At 40.8% G+C, this 17864-nt stretch overlaps 1 protein-coding gene across 1 annotated transcript in view; it reads left to right on the forward strand.

Moving 5' to 3' along the window:
* The window catches only part of ACSL1 (acyl-CoA synthetase long chain family member 1), a 41810-nt gene that overhangs the window by 19001 nt on the left and 4945 nt on the right, over positions 1-17864 (forward strand). The window contains exons 6-16 of the mRNA XM_034064623.1: positions 476-575; positions 737-915; positions 3670-3702; positions 3851-3902; positions 4683-4756; positions 5751-5828; positions 8083-8217; positions 13529-13663; positions 14399-14494; positions 15467-15539; positions 16208-16296. Coding sequence (XP_033920514.1) covers positions 476-575; positions 737-915; positions 3670-3702; positions 3851-3902; positions 4683-4756; positions 5751-5828; positions 8083-8217; positions 13529-13663; positions 14399-14494; positions 15467-15539; positions 16208-16296 — 1044 coding nt within the window. The remainder of the gene's footprint in view (positions 1-475; positions 576-736; positions 916-3669; positions 3703-3850; positions 3903-4682; positions 4757-5750; positions 5829-8082; positions 8218-13528; positions 13664-14398; positions 14495-15466; positions 15540-16207; positions 16297-17864) is intronic.

The following is a 17864-nucleotide window of genomic DNA, read 5'->3' on the forward strand; positions in this document are numbered from 1 at the left end:
GTTAACATAGCTGCTGTATTAGATATTACATGGAAGAACCAGCTGAGTGATATTTAAAGTTTTATCATAGGGGAGTGAGCTACTATCAGAAAAAAATAATTGCTTGACTATCTTGCTTTGACAGTACTCCGGGTGAAATCAGTCTTGCTGAAAAGCATTGTCAGCTTGCAACACACCATAAGGCTGCAGTATCCATTACATTTATTGAGCATTGCACTTGTTAGCAGGCAGATAGATCTCTTGGGGCAGAGTTGAATTTTATTGAACTGTATTCTTTCCCATAGCTCATTTATTTTTAACTCCACAGATAAAAAAAATTTAGTAGGTCTTCAAAGTAGACAAATTATATAAACTGCCACTTATCCAAATGAGCTCTGTCCTGCTGGCTTTCTTGATAGAATCCAAATGACTCTTTCTTGGAGGTCTGTTATGATAACCAAGCACATAATGATTTGCATCTCCTCTTTTTGTGCAGTGGGTTATCATTGAACAGGGATGCTATGCATACTCCATGGTGGTGGTGCCACTCTATGATACACTGGGAACTGAAGCTATAACGTACATTGTGAACAAAGGTAGGACATTTTTAGTACTTCAGCGACTGAATGTTGGGTTGCAGAACTGACTGAGGGCAGAACCATAGCCTTCTTCAGAGAAGTCTTCCATTACATGTTCTGAAGTATGTATGGGTCTAGCCTAAAATTGTCATACTGACAATGGCATTCTTTTTCATCAGCTGACTTGTCATTGGTTTTCTGTGACAAACCTGACAAGGCCAAACTTCTGCTAACCAGTGTGGAAAAGGGCGAAGCTCCAATACTCAACACTATTGTTATTATGGACTCTTTTGGCATGGATCTTGTGGAACGTGGCAAAAAGTGTGGGGTGGAAGTCTTCAGCATGAGAGAAATAGAGGTAAGCATGCCTAACCTACATTACTGCTTTCAGCCTATTTACTTGTGGAGGAAGATGACTGTTGAACAGATTTTTAGGACTGTGAACAGAATGTGGTGGATTAGTTTCAAAATACTCAACTCTCCCTTGAAGCTTAGACAAAAATATACAAAAGAAAGCTGCTTGCTAATAGTATTTGCTAATGCTCAAAATGTGAAAGTGTATATCAAGATTGCAGAGTGAAAGCTTGTTAACATAGTCCAGACTGAGCATTTGATCTGAGTGTTAAGGCTTGCTCATGGTACGTGTTAATTATATACTGTGACTGATACTTCAGAAATACTATTTCAAAAAAGAGCCTGTGTAGGTTTTGGTCTTGTGAAAAATGGTAGTTTCCCCTATACAGTGATTCTTCAAAATGTTTTATGGGGAGGAAGAAAATGGCAGTGAACTGTTCCCAGGGAAGTTTACGGTAACAAAGGGGTATGAGACTGCCAGGTTTGGCAAGTAGAAACTGTTTTGCTTAGCCACCTAATATTTAAGTCTTGGTTTTGCTGTAGTTAGCTTGTCTGCATTAACATCTTATGCAAATTTATTTCATAACTTCACTTGTTATTTGGAGAGCTCTGTCCCATGATCAACATGCATAAAGTACATCTTTACTTTGAAACTGTGAAACAGGGCTAAACCTAGTTCTAGCTAGGACTTCTTGTGAAGGCTTAGTTCACCAGAACTTGAGTATCTCCAAGTAAGTGAGCTTGTCTTGTGCAGGTGTCAGTAACTGGTGTGAAATACCTCATTTCACTGAACTTGTTGCCACAGCAAGTCTTAACTGCTGTGTTAACAGGGCCACCTTCTGGTAAAGATAAAAAATACTAGCATGTCTTTGAAAGAGGTAACTATATCATAGCTAGCTAGCCCCAGCAAAATTGGGTTGAAATGGGGCTAAAAACATGTGGAGTAAGTGACTTAATAGCTCACTGGCAAAAGGGTTGGGTTAAGCTTGGAAAAAAATTGGCCCAACTGCAAGTTGGTACATGAAAATTGGCTTCTTTCCTTGATTTAACTTGAGGTTTTTGCAGAGGAAGGTGCTTTTCACTTCATCTTCCAATTATGGAAAAATAAAACCGGGGATGAATGTTACTTGAAGTTAGAAATTTAGATGCTTAAGCAGTGATTACCAGTAGGACTTCGTAGCTCTTACTTTACAAAAATGCTTGATGTTTGGATTAATGCAGTAATAGATGCTCCAAGGGCCTCTTGTCTGAATCTTGTCTAAAGTTAGGCAAACTTAAACATTTCTAATAGTGTTTCTGTGAGCAGGAGTAAGATTTCTCATGCTTTTTCTTTTTTCCTCTTTTTAAGGGGTAGAGGCTTTTAGTGTCTCCCAGAAGACAACCATGAACTGTTTAGAAGCTTAGATTAGAATAGAATGACTATTTCTAGCTTTAAGTACTTATTTTCTGGATCTCTGGATTAAGCTTATTGTTCAGCTGTGCTTTATAGGTTATGTGACCTGTTCCTCTGATATCTCCCAGATGCCATAAGCTTGGTTTCTGATGCATAATATCTGTATGTATGCTGTGGTTACTTAGAGCCGAGATGCTGTGAACAAATGGCTTCTCAATAGGAAAAGATCTTGGAGTTCTTATCAGGAGATCAAAAGAAGTGTGTGGAGATTTTAGTTGTATATTCAGTAAATACCAGTTCTTACTCAAAACAGGCTGTAGGGAAGTATTAAGAGTGGTGTTACTTGAAATGCGGATGCTGTTTTGAGCATCATCATAGTAGCAAACTTTTCTATAAAGGTACTGTTTCAAAAGTGCAAATTTACAGGTATGGCAATGTTAACTTTTCCTGGATATAGCTTATTTCTTAAGGTTACCCAAGTAGGGTACATCATATTAAAAGAAATCTAGGGCTAGTAAAGGAAGACATAGTGCTATTGTGTACTTAAAATGTAAAAGCAATGGTGAAGTTGATATGTCTGCCCTCAAAGGGTGCTTCCAAAGCTATACTTTAAACAAGTCCATTTTAATTTGCCTAAATCCTTAAGGTAGTATTGTTTCTATTCTTAAGTAAGCATGACAGTAATAATTTTTGACTTAAAACTTTAAAGGTCATAGATACTGTAATATCAGCATTCAAATCTTCCCTCTTAATCCTTTTAACCTTGATAAAAGGATCTCTATTGTATCAATTCCCTTCTGCTTAAAGAACTATGACATTACTAAGTCAGACCTGAATAAGGAGGGAAGAGGGAAGTAGATTATCTGGGGGGAGAGAATCTTGTGTTGTCTTATGTATAAAAGGAGTACAAACCACTTATGGTAATCATGGGGAAAGCCAGTCTTTCTTCTCACAAGCAGTGATGCTTGTGTGAGGTGCTTATTGAAATTAATCTTGCTTCATCTATTTAGCAGTCGTTAGTGGTGCATGTATTCTGCATGATGTATAGGATTGATTGCCTGTTGTACCTTGTCACAACACTGCTTAACCTTGAGCTTCTGTAGTGAGTTAAACTTCTGGTTTAGTAGTTGGAAAAAAAACCCTGAGGAATTTGAGATTAGTTATCACTTTTGTATTTGTAGAACATGATAGTTATTCTATATATCTTTAAAATGTCCTTAAAGCCTTTGCTACTCTTTGGAAGTAAAAATGCCTTAATAGACAGTCTAGGTAACAGAATATTATGGTGTTTGGTAATGTTAGTCTGGTAAATTTAAAGCAAAATTACATGCTTATGTCTAACCTGTCTGTTCCCCCTTTCTGTAGGAGCTGGGAAGAGCACACAGGCAAAAACCTATAGTAAGTATGAAATAAGTGTGACAATCTGAAAGCTGGACAGCTAGCATATCTCCCATCGCTTATAAGTAACACTAGTATTTCAGTATTCTGTCCAAGAAAATCTTTCCTTGCCATCTTAACCATAGTAATACTTTCTTAACTCTCACAGCCTCCAAAGCCAGAAGATCTAGCAATCATCTGTTTCACCAGTGGAACAACAGGTACACCTCATTACATTATGCAGCATTTATTATCCTGTATGTGCAAAATTAATTCAGAAGCCCTCCTACTTTTTTCAAGACTCCCCTACTGCTGCGTCTTTTGGGCAAGTAGTAGCTGGGGAAGCTTTATGGTAAGGCTCCCTTTGATTTTTCCTGTTGATCAGTACAGAGTTTTACAATATTGGGGGTGGAGATGTTAAATTTTGGGGCTTGGAAACAAGAACTGAATGTGTATTTCCATTGTAAGTGCTCTCCTTCATACTTCAGATCTTCTGTCGTCTTTTCTTTTTGTACTGTATGAGCAGAATTTGTTCCTTAGCTATAAGCAACCTTGCTGGAAGACCAAAACAGACTGTCTAGATGTCTGTCCTGGCTGAAACCAGGGTAATGTCACACACTTGACATTTATGAGTTAAGACCAAAGACAGGCAGGGAGCAAAAGGGAAGAAGAGCTACATTTTTATAGCAGATGTGAGACTAGAAATTGGTCTGGGTTTGATAGCTATATCTTCACAGAAGTGTTGGATTTTGAATGAGAGAAGCACAACAATTTAAGGATTTTATTTCCTTATGAAATTTGAGGTGCTTGGTGCAAATGTAACTGTTACTAGCTATTCTTGAAAGTATTAGGAAGTTCTTTGCCTTTGTTAAATCAATATAGAAGGAATCTTAATATTAAAGAAGGGACTGATTCACACACTCTTAATTTTACCTTTGCTTGGTAACCTAATAAAGGATCAAAAAATTTGACTGTTGCGTCCTGATGTGCTTCTTCCTTAGGAAACCCCAAAGGAGCTATGATCACTCATCAAAACATAGTCAGCAATGCTTCAGCTTTTCTGAAAACTACAGAGGTAAACTGCACAGGTTAACACTGTGGATTTGCAGGAGGGAAGAATCTCATGAGTAAAATCAACATTGAAACCTCATTAACTTTGGTCTTTTTAGTAAAATTCAAGTGGAAATGTATCTTGACAGCACTCTGACCATGCTAGGTCAGAAGTTTCATGTTTACTGGTGTCTTCTGTCAGCATCAAGAACTTAACAAATTTACAATTTGCTCTGACCCAAGCAAAATATTACAAAGATCCTGATGTGGATCTATACTATAAGCCATGTGCTTATACTGTCTGTAAATAGTGAAAGCTCTGTATCAGAGGGTTTGTGTAGGGACTAACCTTTTCCACTAAGAATGGGAGAAGTTATAATGTATTTTACCCTAAAATGCTTAAAGCCCTTGCACAAATGAGCAAGCAACATAGCTCTATTTTTACTTGATAGAGTGTTAACTTCTAGTTTAGAGTAGATTACTAAAGTTCATTTGCAGGGTGGCTAAGATGGTTCTAATGCATACAGATGTAATTAAAAATACAATTGCACTTATTTAAAATACAATACGTATAGAATTGTCTTTAAGCAACTGGTCTCACAATTAGATCATGTAAGGTACTTTTGATGTCAGCCCTATGGTAAACTGGATTAGCAAGGTGATATAAGATGGCAGTGTGTATTTTTTACTACTTTAATCTTTCTGTCCCCATCTCCCCTCACAATGTGTATAACTTCCTGTAGTTTCTATCAGAATTTGTATCTAGTTATAATATGAATGGTAAATCATAGTAATTTGGTTACTGTATTCACCTCTAAAAGATTACTGTTTCTGCAGTGCTTACTCATGCTACAAGTTATTGTTGTTGTATTTTTGATGAAAGAAAAACAATGCAGCTTTATTACAAACAAAACTTGAAGCAAGGGCTGCCCTTTAGACACTAGGTTTCACTGTTGTGTTTAACCTGAGCAAAATAGAGAATCAATGAGAATTAAATTTAATTTTACTAACACTTCCAGAAAACATTTTTACCTTCGCCTGATGACATTCTGATATCATTCCTGCCCTTGGCTCATATGTTTGAGAGAATTGTTGAGGTAAGCATTGGTTTGTCATTCTGAACTATTGAAAAGCTGACTTTACTTACAGAATGCATATATCTTGAAACAGTGTTACATGCTATTCCTTTTTGACTCCTGCTCATGTGTATGAAAGCTTGAGGTAAGGTTCAGGAAAACAACAATACTGAAAGCAATACCCAGTAAGTACCAGACGTTTACATTTCAGCATGAAAACTAACTATCAGCCTTAGCTAGGGTTAATCAACTGGCTTACTAGAACATGAGACAATCTCAAAAAAAATCCCTCTGGTGTAATCAGTGCACTATTAAAAATCCATGTGTTTTAGTCTACAGCCACTACAAATTTATTTATAATATGGCCTCCTGGTTGCTTACACAGAACTAATTTTATATTGGTTAAATTTGCCATTGCTTTCAAGAAACCTCAATAAAGAGGAAGGGATTTTGTTTCAGTGGAGTTCTCTTCTAGGAAATTAAAATTACTTTTAATGCTATTTAATGAGACTTTGAAATTCTTTTGGATAGCTTGTTTTACCATATAGCAAAACCTGGGGCTTAATTTCTGAGGATGAAGGAGCTTAGGTTGTTTTAATACTGTCAGTCTTAAGCATCTCTGAGCCCATAGTTAGGTGGCATGCATTAGTGAAAGGATGCAATTTCCTTCTGATATACAGTAGAGGCACAGGTATTCAATTACTGTACCTGCTGAAGTTGAATTAACACCTCTCCCTTAAGTGAGACTGCAAGTATGTATGTTGAAGGTAGTTGTGCCCCAGTTTATGTAGTAAAATAAACAGCCTCTGTGCAAGAGTGAAAAGGTACATGGACCCAGAAATTGTCCTGTGATTTCAGTTAGGAAACCTGAGCTTTCTATTGAGTGTGTACGTATGCACATGTAAAAGTGTTTTAAGTTACTAAGATTGGGAATAGAGTGTAACTGAGGAGTACAGGTGCCCTTAGGCTTTTGGCCTCTTTCTGCTGGTAACTTCTATACCAGTTATGCTTCAGTGTTTGTTTTACTGATGCCTGCCTTGCACCAGAATGTACAAGCTGTAGGTAACAGCTCTGCTCATGCAGTAGAAATAGGATGTGAACCTGTGTTCTAAATGATAAAATGAGAAGAAAGTGTTTAGATCTCAGTATTCCTCTGCTGCTTGAGGTCTTTACAAAGCAGGCGATTGTGTGTATATTTACATAAGAAGATCAAGCAAGAACACTTCTGGTAGAAAGGAGAAAAGATTTGTTACTGTTTGGAGTAGGTATGAACACAGGCTCTGTGAGAAGCAATTTTAGAGTTCTACCCCAGTCATAAACCTGATGTTAGCAGATTTTTGGCTTCCTTAGAAAGCTAGGAAGCCTTGATAGGACAAATGCAGTTGCTTCTCAGTCCGTCTGGACTGATGCAGTTGCTGTTTTTTAGCAGATGGTGGCAACGTGTGGGTGAAGGCGAAAATTGATACTCTGGCTTGTGCAGAAAAGATGAGAATGAATGGCAGGGAATGAAGGATGCATAAGAAATAAAAACAGATATAGATGAACACAAGAGGAATAGAGGTTTTGTTTAAAAGAATAAATGAAACCCAAACAAAATGGAGATGGGGTGCATAGGTGTTAGGGGGTGGAGCTTCTAGATTTGTAACAGACTATAGAACACAACAGGACTAAGTCTGCCTTTCTTCATGTAGGCCTGAAGTGATGTAGAAATAAGCAGCGGTCTGCTAGACTCTTCTAAATAGCATCTTGATCTCCTAACATCAAATCCTCTGCTTGCGTCAGTTCTATGAAATGGGAAGGAAAACCAGAGTGCAAGAGAGTGGAAATAAAGTAGCATAAGGCAAAAATCCCTGCTGGATCAGTAAACAGCATGTGCTGACTTCAAGTGCAGAAATGCAGTTTCCTAGTACATAGCAGGGAACAAATAGAGGTCTAGAGTTTAACAAGCTTATTTAAAAATATTTAAAGAGGACTTCTGCTTTTTGATCTTCTGCTACCTCTGAGTCACTGGCATTGCCTTATTTGGCCAACTGCCCCTTTTAGATAGGGGAATTTGTGCTGTATATTATTCTGTTAAAGTCTTTAGCCTGTATACACCAAGCATGTACGTCTTGGTATTTCAAGTCACATCCTGTAATGTCAGAATGCTGTAGAACTAGTCCAGAAGCTGAGAGGACTTAAGGTAGATCCCACACAGTCTGCTCTGCATAGGTGTTGTATAATGTGTTCCAGCTGCATATATCTTGTGTTTTCAGAGTTTACTTTTTTCTAACAGTGTGTGATTCTGTGCCATGGAGCTCGGATAGGATTCTTTCAAGGGGATATCAGACTGCTTATGGATGACCTGAAAACACTGCAGCCAACTGTATTTCCTGTAGTACCAAGGCTGTTGAACAGAATGTTTGATAAGGTAAGTCTATAGGCATGAGTCTAGACCTGTGCAGGGCTTTAAGAGACTTCATGAAGTCTGTGCTGCCAGGCTAGGAGTAACTGCTCTGGAATGTTAAACTGGTATGCTAACCAATTTGTGTATCAGCCTCTAAAAGAGGGCTGAAAGTACAGGGAGTACGGTAATACCTGTTGTATTAAAATATTTCTGTGCAGTAAATACTAGCATTGGAGAGTCTGATGAGGGGACCTGGTTCCCTGTAGTTTGATTAATGATGTACTGTTTTGCTCAGAGCAAGTTATTTAAGTCTAGTACATGAACATGAGGCTTAGCATCTACATGCCATGCTTTTAGCATCTGACTCATGGAGTGGAATTTGCACACCAAGATCAGGTGTTTGCCTCTTCACATAAATGCATACAAGTTTCCTGCACAGCAACCACTGTGCTCTAGCAGGGAGAGCTATAAACCAGCCAGTCAGTAGTGCTGGGGACAGAGTGTGTCAGCAGCTCTGCTCTCCCTGGTGGTTGCTGTTTGGCTGCCCAGGGTCACCTGAGGTGGGAATTCAGAAGCAAATTTTTTCCTGGACTCCATTTTTTAAAATCATCCTTTTGTATATGGGTGACTGACTATTCTTAGGATACAGTCAGCGCAGCTGAAGGATATAACAAGAAGCCCAGTGACTGCTAAAGAAATTGCAGAGCTTGTCTATGCTGTCTTAGCCAGGAAAGTATTTAAATCCTGAGACTGGAGGAAAAGCAAGTATTTGCTTGTATTAGGTTATGTTTGGCCACAGGAACAAATAGTGCAATTCTGATCCATTTGGAGGGGAGGAAATCCTGAGACCAATCTGTAGTGCTTAAAATATAACCATTCTGCTCACACATTCTTGTACTGGAATTTTAGAAGCAGAGCCAAAGCTTCAACGCTCTTCTTTCATGATGTCCTCTTGCTTATTAACTCTGGTGCCCTCAGGCTTTCACACTTCTATGGCACTGTTTAAACTTCACCCAGCCTTGCAGTAACATAGCAGGTGAAGTCAACAAGTGGGAAACTGGCACAATGGGAGGTGCCATAATGCTGAAGAGCTGCTGGGTCTTTCTCTTTCCAAGTAAATATACTAATCTGTGGCCTGTTGAATCTGCTTTTTGACTTCCTGAGAACAACTAGAAAGAGCCTTTGAAAAGTGATCTAGAAAATGGGTTTGTATGTGCAAGACAGACCTCTCTGGTATCTCTGAAGGGACCTGTATTTCCTCAGACACCCTTGTTACTTCAAGCGTTATGGTGGTGTGCTTTTTAGAATATGCTGAGGATTATAATAAATTTGAATTTTAATCATAGTGGAATAAAAAAGGAAAATATAGAATCATAGAATAGTTAGGATTGGAAAGGACCTGATGATCATCTAGTTCCAACCCCCCTGCCATGGGCAGGGACACCTCACACTAAACCATATCACCCAAGGCTTCATCCAACCTGGTCTTGAACACTGCCAGGGATGGAGCATTCACAACCTCCATGGGCAACCCATTCCAGTACCTCACCACCCTAACAGTAAAGAATTTCTTCCTTATATCAAGTCTAAACCTCTGCTGTTTATGTTTCAACCCATTACCCCTTGACCTATCACTACAGTCCCTAATGAAGAGTCCCTCACCAGCATCCCTGTAGGCCCCCTTCAGATACTGGAAGGCTGCTATGAGGTCTCCACGCAGCCTTCTCTTCTCCAGGCTGAACAGCCCCAACTTTCTCAGCCTGTCTTCATATGAGAGGTGCTCCAGTCCCCTGATCATCCTCGTGGCCCTCCTCTGGACTTGTTCTAACAGTTCCATGTCCTTTTTATGTTGAGGACACCAGAACTGTACACAATACTCCAAGTGAGGTCTCACGAGAGCAGAGTAGAGGGGCAGGATCACCTCCTTTGACCTGCTGGTCACCCTCCTTTTGATGCAGCCCAGGATATGGTTGGCTTTCTGGGCTGAGTGCACACTGCTGGCTCATGTTCATTTTCTCATTGACCAACACCCCCAAGTCCTTCTCCGCAGGACTGCTCTGAATTTCCTTTTTGCCCAACCCGTAGCTGTGCCTGGGATTGCTCTGACCCAGGTGTAGGACCTTGCACTTGGTTAAACTTCATGAGGCTGGCATCAGCCCACCTCACAAGTGTGCCAAGGTCCCTCTGGATGGCATTCCTTCCCTCCAGCGTATCAACCGAACCACACAGCTTGGTGTCATCGGCAAACTTGCTGAGGGCTCACTCAATTCCATTGTCCATGTCAACGACAAAGATATTAAACAAGACCAGTCCCAACACTGATCCCTGAGGGGACACCACTTGTTACTGGTCTCCAGCCAGACATTGAACCGTTGACCACAACTCTTTGAGTGCGACCATCCAGCCAGTTCTTTATCCACCGAGTGGTCCACCTACCAAACTGATGACACTCCAATTTAGAGACAAGGATGTCATGTGGGACAGTGTCGAACGCTTTGCACAAGTCCAGGTAGATGACGTCAACTGCTCCACCCCTGTCCATCACTTTTGTAGCCCCATCATAGAAGGCCACCAACTTGGTCAGGCAGGATTTTCCCCTAGTAAAGCCATGCTGGCTGTCACCAAGCACATTTCTCTTTATCATGTGCCCTAGCATGCCTTCCAAAAGAATCTGCTCCCAGATTTTGCCAGGCACAGAGGTGAGACTGACTGGTCTGTAATTCCCTAGGTCATCCATTTTCCCCTTCTTGAAAATGGGGGTTATATTTCCCTTTTTCCAGTCATCAGGAACTTCACCTGACTGCCATGATTTTTCAAATATGATGGCCAGTGGCTTTGCAACTTCATTCGCCAGCTCCTTCAGGACCCGCGGATGGATTTCATCAGGTCCCATGGACTTGTGTACATTCAGGTTCTTAAGATGGTCTCGAACCAGATCCTCTCGTACAGTGGACCCAAGGTCTAGGTTTTCACAGTCTCTGTGTCTGCCTTTCAAGACTCGGGTGCTGTGGTCAGAGCCTTTGCCAGTGAAGACCGAGGCAAAGAAGCCATTCAGAACCTCAGCCTTCTCCAAGTCCTGTGTAGCCAGTTCCCCTGAAAGTTTCCGTAGGGGGCCTACATTGTCCTTAGTCTGTTTTTTAGCCACTACATACCTATAAAATCCCTTCCTATTATCTTTAACATCCCTTGCCAAGTTTAGCTCCAATAGGGCCTTAGCTTTCCTAACTTGGTCCCTAACTACCCGGACAACATCCTTGTATTCATCCCAGGCCACCTGTCCTTGTTTCCACCTTTTATAAGCCTCTTTTTTCTTGTGAATTTTTCTCAGCAGCTCCTTATCCATCCAAGGAGGTCTCCTGTCCCTCCTGCTGCACTTCCTTCTAGTCAGGATGCAACACTCCTGAGCTTGTAGCAGGTGATCCTTGAATATTAGCAGTCTTGGGCCTCCTTGCCCTCTGTGGCTGTATCCCATGGAACCTTGCTAAGCAGGTTCCTGAAGAGGCCAAAGTCTGCTCCCTTGCAGTCCAGGGCAGTGAGCTTACTGCACACTCTTCTCACTGTCTTGAGGACCTTAAATTTTTCCATCTCATGATCACTGCATCCAAGACTTCCCTGGAGAGTCACATTTCCAACGAGCCCTTCCCAGTTGGTGAGCACGAGGTCAAGCAGGGCACCTCTCCTTGTCGGCTCCTTTATTGCTTGCAGAAGGAAGTTGTCTTCCACACAATCGAGAAACCTCCTGGATTGCTTGTGCTGGGCCGTACCGTTGCCCCAGCAGATGTCAGGGTGGTTGAAGTCCCCCATGAGAACAAGGGCCTGCGAGTGTGAGGCTTTTCCTATTTGTCTGTAGAGTTCTTCATCCACAGGTTCCTCTTGATCAGGCAGTCTGTAACATATCCCCACAGTAATGTGTCCCATCACCGATTTCCCCTTAACCCTGACCCACAAACTTTCTGTTAACTGATCACCTGTCCCCAGACAGTGTTCCATGCTCTCCAGCCTATCCTTAACATAAAGGGCAACTCCCCCTCCCCTCCTACTGGGCCTGTCTTTTCTAAAAAGCCTATAACCCTCCATTCCAACACTCCAGTCAAAGGAGCCATCCCACCATGTTTTGGTGATGCCTTTTATATCATAGGCCTGTAGATGTGCCCACATCTCTAATTCCTCTTGTTTATTCCCCATGTTACAGGCATTTGTATAGAGGCATCTGATCCGAGCTCCAAGTGAAGCCGGCTCAGTGGCTGGAGCGGCTAGAATATTACTACATTGCTCAGAGTATTTATTATAGGTGCTGGCAACTGACTGGGTGTGTTGGGATGGAATGATGCTCCCCTCCCCCAACACAACTAGTTTAAAGCATCCTTGACAAGTCTGGCAAGCCTCCCAGCAAAGCCACTCTTCCCTTTCTTTATCAGAGCAGTTCCACCAGCCACCAGTAGGCCTGGCCTACAAATGTGGGCCCCATGTTCAAGACACCCAAACCCTTGACTATGACTCCACCCTTTTAACCATTTATTAACCTGTCCAATCCTCCTTGCCTTTGGAAGGTCCTCCCCTGTGTCTTGGAGAATTGTCCAAAAGACTATCTGAGCTCCAGAACCCCTGACCACCTCTCCCAGGGCTCTGTAGTGCTTCTTTATACTCCTCAGGCTACTACTATCTATATCCCTAGCACCCACATGTATCACTAGAAGCAGGTAATAGTCCATGGGACTTACTAGAGCAGGCAGCCTCTCCGCAACATCCCTGATCCATGCCCCAGGTAGGCAACACACCTCCCTTGCGACCAGGTCAGGCCGACAGATGAGCGCTTCTGTCCTTTTCAAGGCAGAGTCCCCTACTACTACAACCTGCTGCTTTTTCCTGGTGGCACCAGTAGAGATCTTCTGTACCAGTGCATCAGCCGGCTGTTTCTGATGCAAGTGCATTTCCTCATCAGCTCCCTGCAGGATAGCAAAGTGGTTCTGGGTGGGTACAGCAGATTTAGGAGGAAGCCCCTTGCTTTTAATTGCTCTCTTCCTCCTTTGGTTGCTTTTTTTTGTTACTAACTCCCAGCATCTGTTTCATTCATTTAAATGAAGAAACTATATATGGAAACAGCATCACAGTGGGGCACAAGAATTGGTTATGTACTAACTGGTGAGCATCCCTGAACTGAGGCAGGGGCAAAGATAAAGATCCACGAGTATTTCTTACTGGAATTAAGACACCTCCAATAAAGGTTGTTTCATTTACTTAGTTTTCATTGTTAAGAGTCTCCAAGCATGCTTCTGTAAGAAAAAGGGAATGCTAGTTTGTGAGGCTTCTAACCACAGGTCATCTTTCTTTATAGATTTTTGGACAGGCAGATACTACAATAAAGAGGTGGATGCTGGATTTTGCTTCCAAGAGGAAAGAAGCAGAACTCAAAAGTGGTATAGTTAGAAACAACAGTTTCTGGGACAAAGTCATCTTCCGCAAAATACAGGTACACTTGAAAGCCTCTGAATTTAAGTTTGTAGCTGTTTAGTTTCATGTGAATAGTTACAATCCAGTGTGACTTTCATCACTAACTGGCTACTCCAAATAACAAGCAAAGCTGGTTTGCTTGTTTTATTTCCAGCTTTGCTTTTTCAACCCCCTTAGTTCTAATAGTATCAGCTAATTGTATTAGGTGAGATATTCCAAAATAGTCTGGTGCTTCTCTCTGTTAACACTTTGAAAGCGATTGCTGTCCTTCTGAAGGAGGAATGCTAAATGTGACAGGGCCACCTGTAGCCCCTACTGCCTCCTCACTGTTGGTCACTAGTAAGTTACACCTGCTATTATATCTGGCACTCACTTGCTATGGCCTTAACTCTGGTTGTACAACATGCCCTGTGGCTGCTTTTTATAGCATTTAGGATGTACAGAAGCTGATACAAGGCAGTTAAAAATAAAGTTGTTGATGTAAGGCCACAGCTTAAGCTCCTCAGACTTTTGACAGCCTGCACTACAGTGATACCATATAAGCATAGTCTTTGTAGGTACTATATGTTTGAGATGCCACTTATGCAGTCAAAAACACTGCAAGAAAGACGGCTTGCAATAGGGAACTAAACTTTAATCTGTTAACACTTGTGGGTGGCACTGTAGGTGAATAGTGGCTGAGGGTGGGAAGGAAAAAGACTCTGGAAATCTCTAAAATGCTTTTGGTGTCCACAGTATCTTGTATCTGTTGTAGGCAAGTTTGGGAGGAAGAGTAAAGTTGATGATTACAGGAGCAGCACCTGTATCTGCAAGTGTATTGACCTTCCTGAGAACAGCTCTTGGCTGTCAGGTGAGTTTCCTGGCCATAATCTTAAACCATAAGTATTTTAATACCTAATTCCAGCTATGATAGAACACTTCAAGTAGTCTGATCATATGGATAACTCTTTTTGGCATTCTTGTTGGAGACTATGCAAGTGTGTCCTCCTTTCCAGAGTTTCTCTGTCCCCTGAGACTTATGCATTCATCCTGAAGTCTTTATTACAGTTTAGCTGAAGTAACCAACTAAACTGTATTAAGGGGAAGACTGGGGGAGAGGGGAAGGCTGCTATAAGCAATAATTAATTTTCTTGGATTGAATTCCTGTGGTTTACCTCACAGAAGCATTCATAACTACTGTAGAGAATCGAACCAGTGTGATGATACTGTATTCTTCTTGCTTTGAAGATGAGACTGGAGAGAATCAGACTGTACACATTGTATTTGTCTTCAGAGCCTCTTCAAAGTATATGCTTTTTGAGTTAAAATCTACTTAACAGTGGCGCAGGATGGAAAAATATGTTGAAACAAATTTAAAGAACTGAAAGCACTCTAAAATGTGAGGCTTCTGTGGCTTGAAATTAATCAGTAGTGTGCAGGTGTAGCAATGCATTCTGTACAGAAAAGGGAAGCCTGTCTTCTGTTTAATTGCAGAGCTGTGATGGGCATAGGGATTCTGTTCCTGGCTGTCTTGGACAAACTGGTTGTTAAATGATGTGAATGAAGTCATTGCTAGTATTGTTAGTCTTTGGTTTTTCCTCTTGCTCCCTCTGTTTTCATCTCTACAGGTGTCATATTGCATGTGAAACTTTGAGTAACTATTGGAACTGAATTGGAATGTTAGCATTTAAATTCTGTATTGTGATAAAACTAATAGGTATTTCTTTCTAGAAAATGTTGGGGGGTTTGAACTCAAAGTTAAATTCGGGAAAAAGCAAAATATTTCACTTTAATAAACTGCATGTTGAAAAGTAAATCTTCATGTTTTGGTTTCACATCCTAGTTCTATGAAGGTTATGGACAGACTGAATGCACAGCTGGATGCTCACTGTCACTGCCTGGTGACTGGACAGCAGGTATGGTGTTCAACAGTCTGCCTGTCTGTTAAATTTCAGGACGCAATTAAAGGTCCCTGATGGCATTAGTCTTCAGCATAAAGCTCTCATAAAACATAATATTCTGTTTTTCTTCAAGTGAAATAAAATAGTTTTGATGGGATCCCTTGAAGTTTCCACCTCTAAATGGCTAGGAAGGTTCAGTAATCCAGACTTTTAGTAGGCTTTGTCCTTTTAAGTTGAAGTGGATTTAGGAGATGGGAGGTCATAGTATCAACCCTTGTCATTTTTACAGAACAGAAATCTGCTGTGTATAAACACACTGCTGGAAATTTAAATGGCATTTTTGGCGTTGGAACAAACAGTCTGTATTTGTCAGCTGCTACATTTCTAGCTCCCTAACTGAAATAAGTCCGATAACTGAAACTATAGTGAGCCTTACACTACTGATGTTCATAGAGTGAGGATCCTGACTATAGGAAGAAGAAATCCTGAGTACATGGTGCAACTTGTAACATTCTAGGGATATCTGAGAATCTAACTTTTCAGTTCCAGCAAAATTAAGCTATTACTGTACTGGTATCAGTGCAGTATATTATCAGAAATCAATCTTTTTTACTTCAGCATGTAACCCGCTTCTTGTTTTGAGAACCTGCCTTGAAAAGCAGTTGTGTTACTTTGTCTGATAGGTCATGTTGGAGCGCCTATGCCATGCAGCATCATCAAGCTTGTTGATGTACAAGAAATGAACTACTTGGCTGCCAGAGGAGAGGGTGAGGTAAGCAATTTCAGAAGGTCAATATGAGCCTCTTACAAAACCTTGGAAAATGTTTTTTCTTCATGAAATAACAGCTCACTGTCTGAGTCTAGTACAAGTGCTAAACAAGGCCTGCTACCTAAAATCAAAAATGCCTGCACGCGATGTCACAGAAGCAAAATGGGAATTGTGTATTGCCAGAAAAAGCTGCTTACTGTGGGATAACAGATTACTATGTACTTATGACTGTATGGCTAAAATGCCATCTTCCAGCTGAGGGATAGCTGTGAAGCTGCCTATCTCATACTACATTTATCCTCCAGTAAAATGCTAGGGATCCTTCTCCTCTTCCCCCCATCCCAGCCAAGCGCTAAAGAACATGCTGATGTATGTAGCTTGTTACCCAGCGTGGGATGTGTCAGATGAGTAAATCTAAAGTGGCTGGAACACCATTAGGAGAAACAGAGCTGAAGCGTCATGAAGGCTGCTAATGATTTGTGACAACTGCTTGCACATTCTTAACTTTTTTCTGCAGCTTGCACAAATTGAACATGTATGTTTTCAAATTGCACTCTGAGGGCTCAGCTTCTGTGTGTAATGCTATATGCTGTCTCTTTCTGTATTTTTTCCCAAGTAAAATATATACAGCTTGAACTTTGTGTGTATACTTTGAACAGATGTCCATGCAGTAATTTATTTTCCCCATGCCCTGAAAGCAAATTAACTGTGGTGTCTTTTATATGCTTTTGAGAGGTCTTGGGGGCAGCTGAGGAGTGAGAAAAAAGGAATAAATAAAAAGTAGCTTAAGCAAGTGACTAATTTGTGACTGCAAACAATCTATAATCTTAATTCTGGTTGTGGTTTACATGAGACGAGAGGCAAGTAATTAGGCTTTAACTCCCAGAAATGCTTAAGTAGCTGGGCTTGGTGGTGCAAAAATGCTGGGAAGTGGAGAGCAATGTCAGGATTCTTTCCTGTATTGCATATGATCCCATGTTTACTATTCTATGATCCTATGTTTAGTCATCTTCTGCTTCACTTTAAGTATGCTTCTAAAGCTTGGTCTGCTAGAGGAACTGAGTATAAATTCTTATAATGAGAAAGTTATGTGTTTTTTTTTAAAAGACCCAAAACCTTCTAAATATGTTTTGTTTTGCACTTCCCTTGCAAGTTGGCTGTGTTAGGAGTTACTCTGGACTTGAATAAATATGGTAGTCCCTTAATATATCAGGTACTATCTTAGTCTTTCAGTCCTAACTTCCTCAGTGTGAGCTATTCTCTATTTAACAACTTAAGTGTAACTTGTTTCACAGAACTGAAGCTCATAGTTATAGAATTGACTCCCATTATCTTTGGCCAAAGTACATCTTCCTCCTCACTGTCTGTCCTTCAGCTGGATTAAGCACTCCTAGTCCTCCTTTCTGAGAGTAAACTTTCAATGTTCTCCATTCTATCAGCCTTGCTTTTCACTTTTACCAGTTATCCATGTTCAAGAAGGATAAATCTGTGAACAGAATTGTATCTACTCACATGCAGATGAGGTCTTAGTGCCAGTTAGCAGCAGACATATAAATGGCTTGCTGTCTCTA

This window comes from Melopsittacus undulatus, chromosome 7, assembly GCF_012275295.1.
Source record: "Melopsittacus undulatus isolate bMelUnd1 chromosome 7, bMelUnd1.mat.Z, whole genome shotgun sequence".
Taxonomy (NCBI): Eukaryota; Metazoa; Chordata; class Aves; order Psittaciformes; family Psittaculidae; genus Melopsittacus; species Melopsittacus undulatus.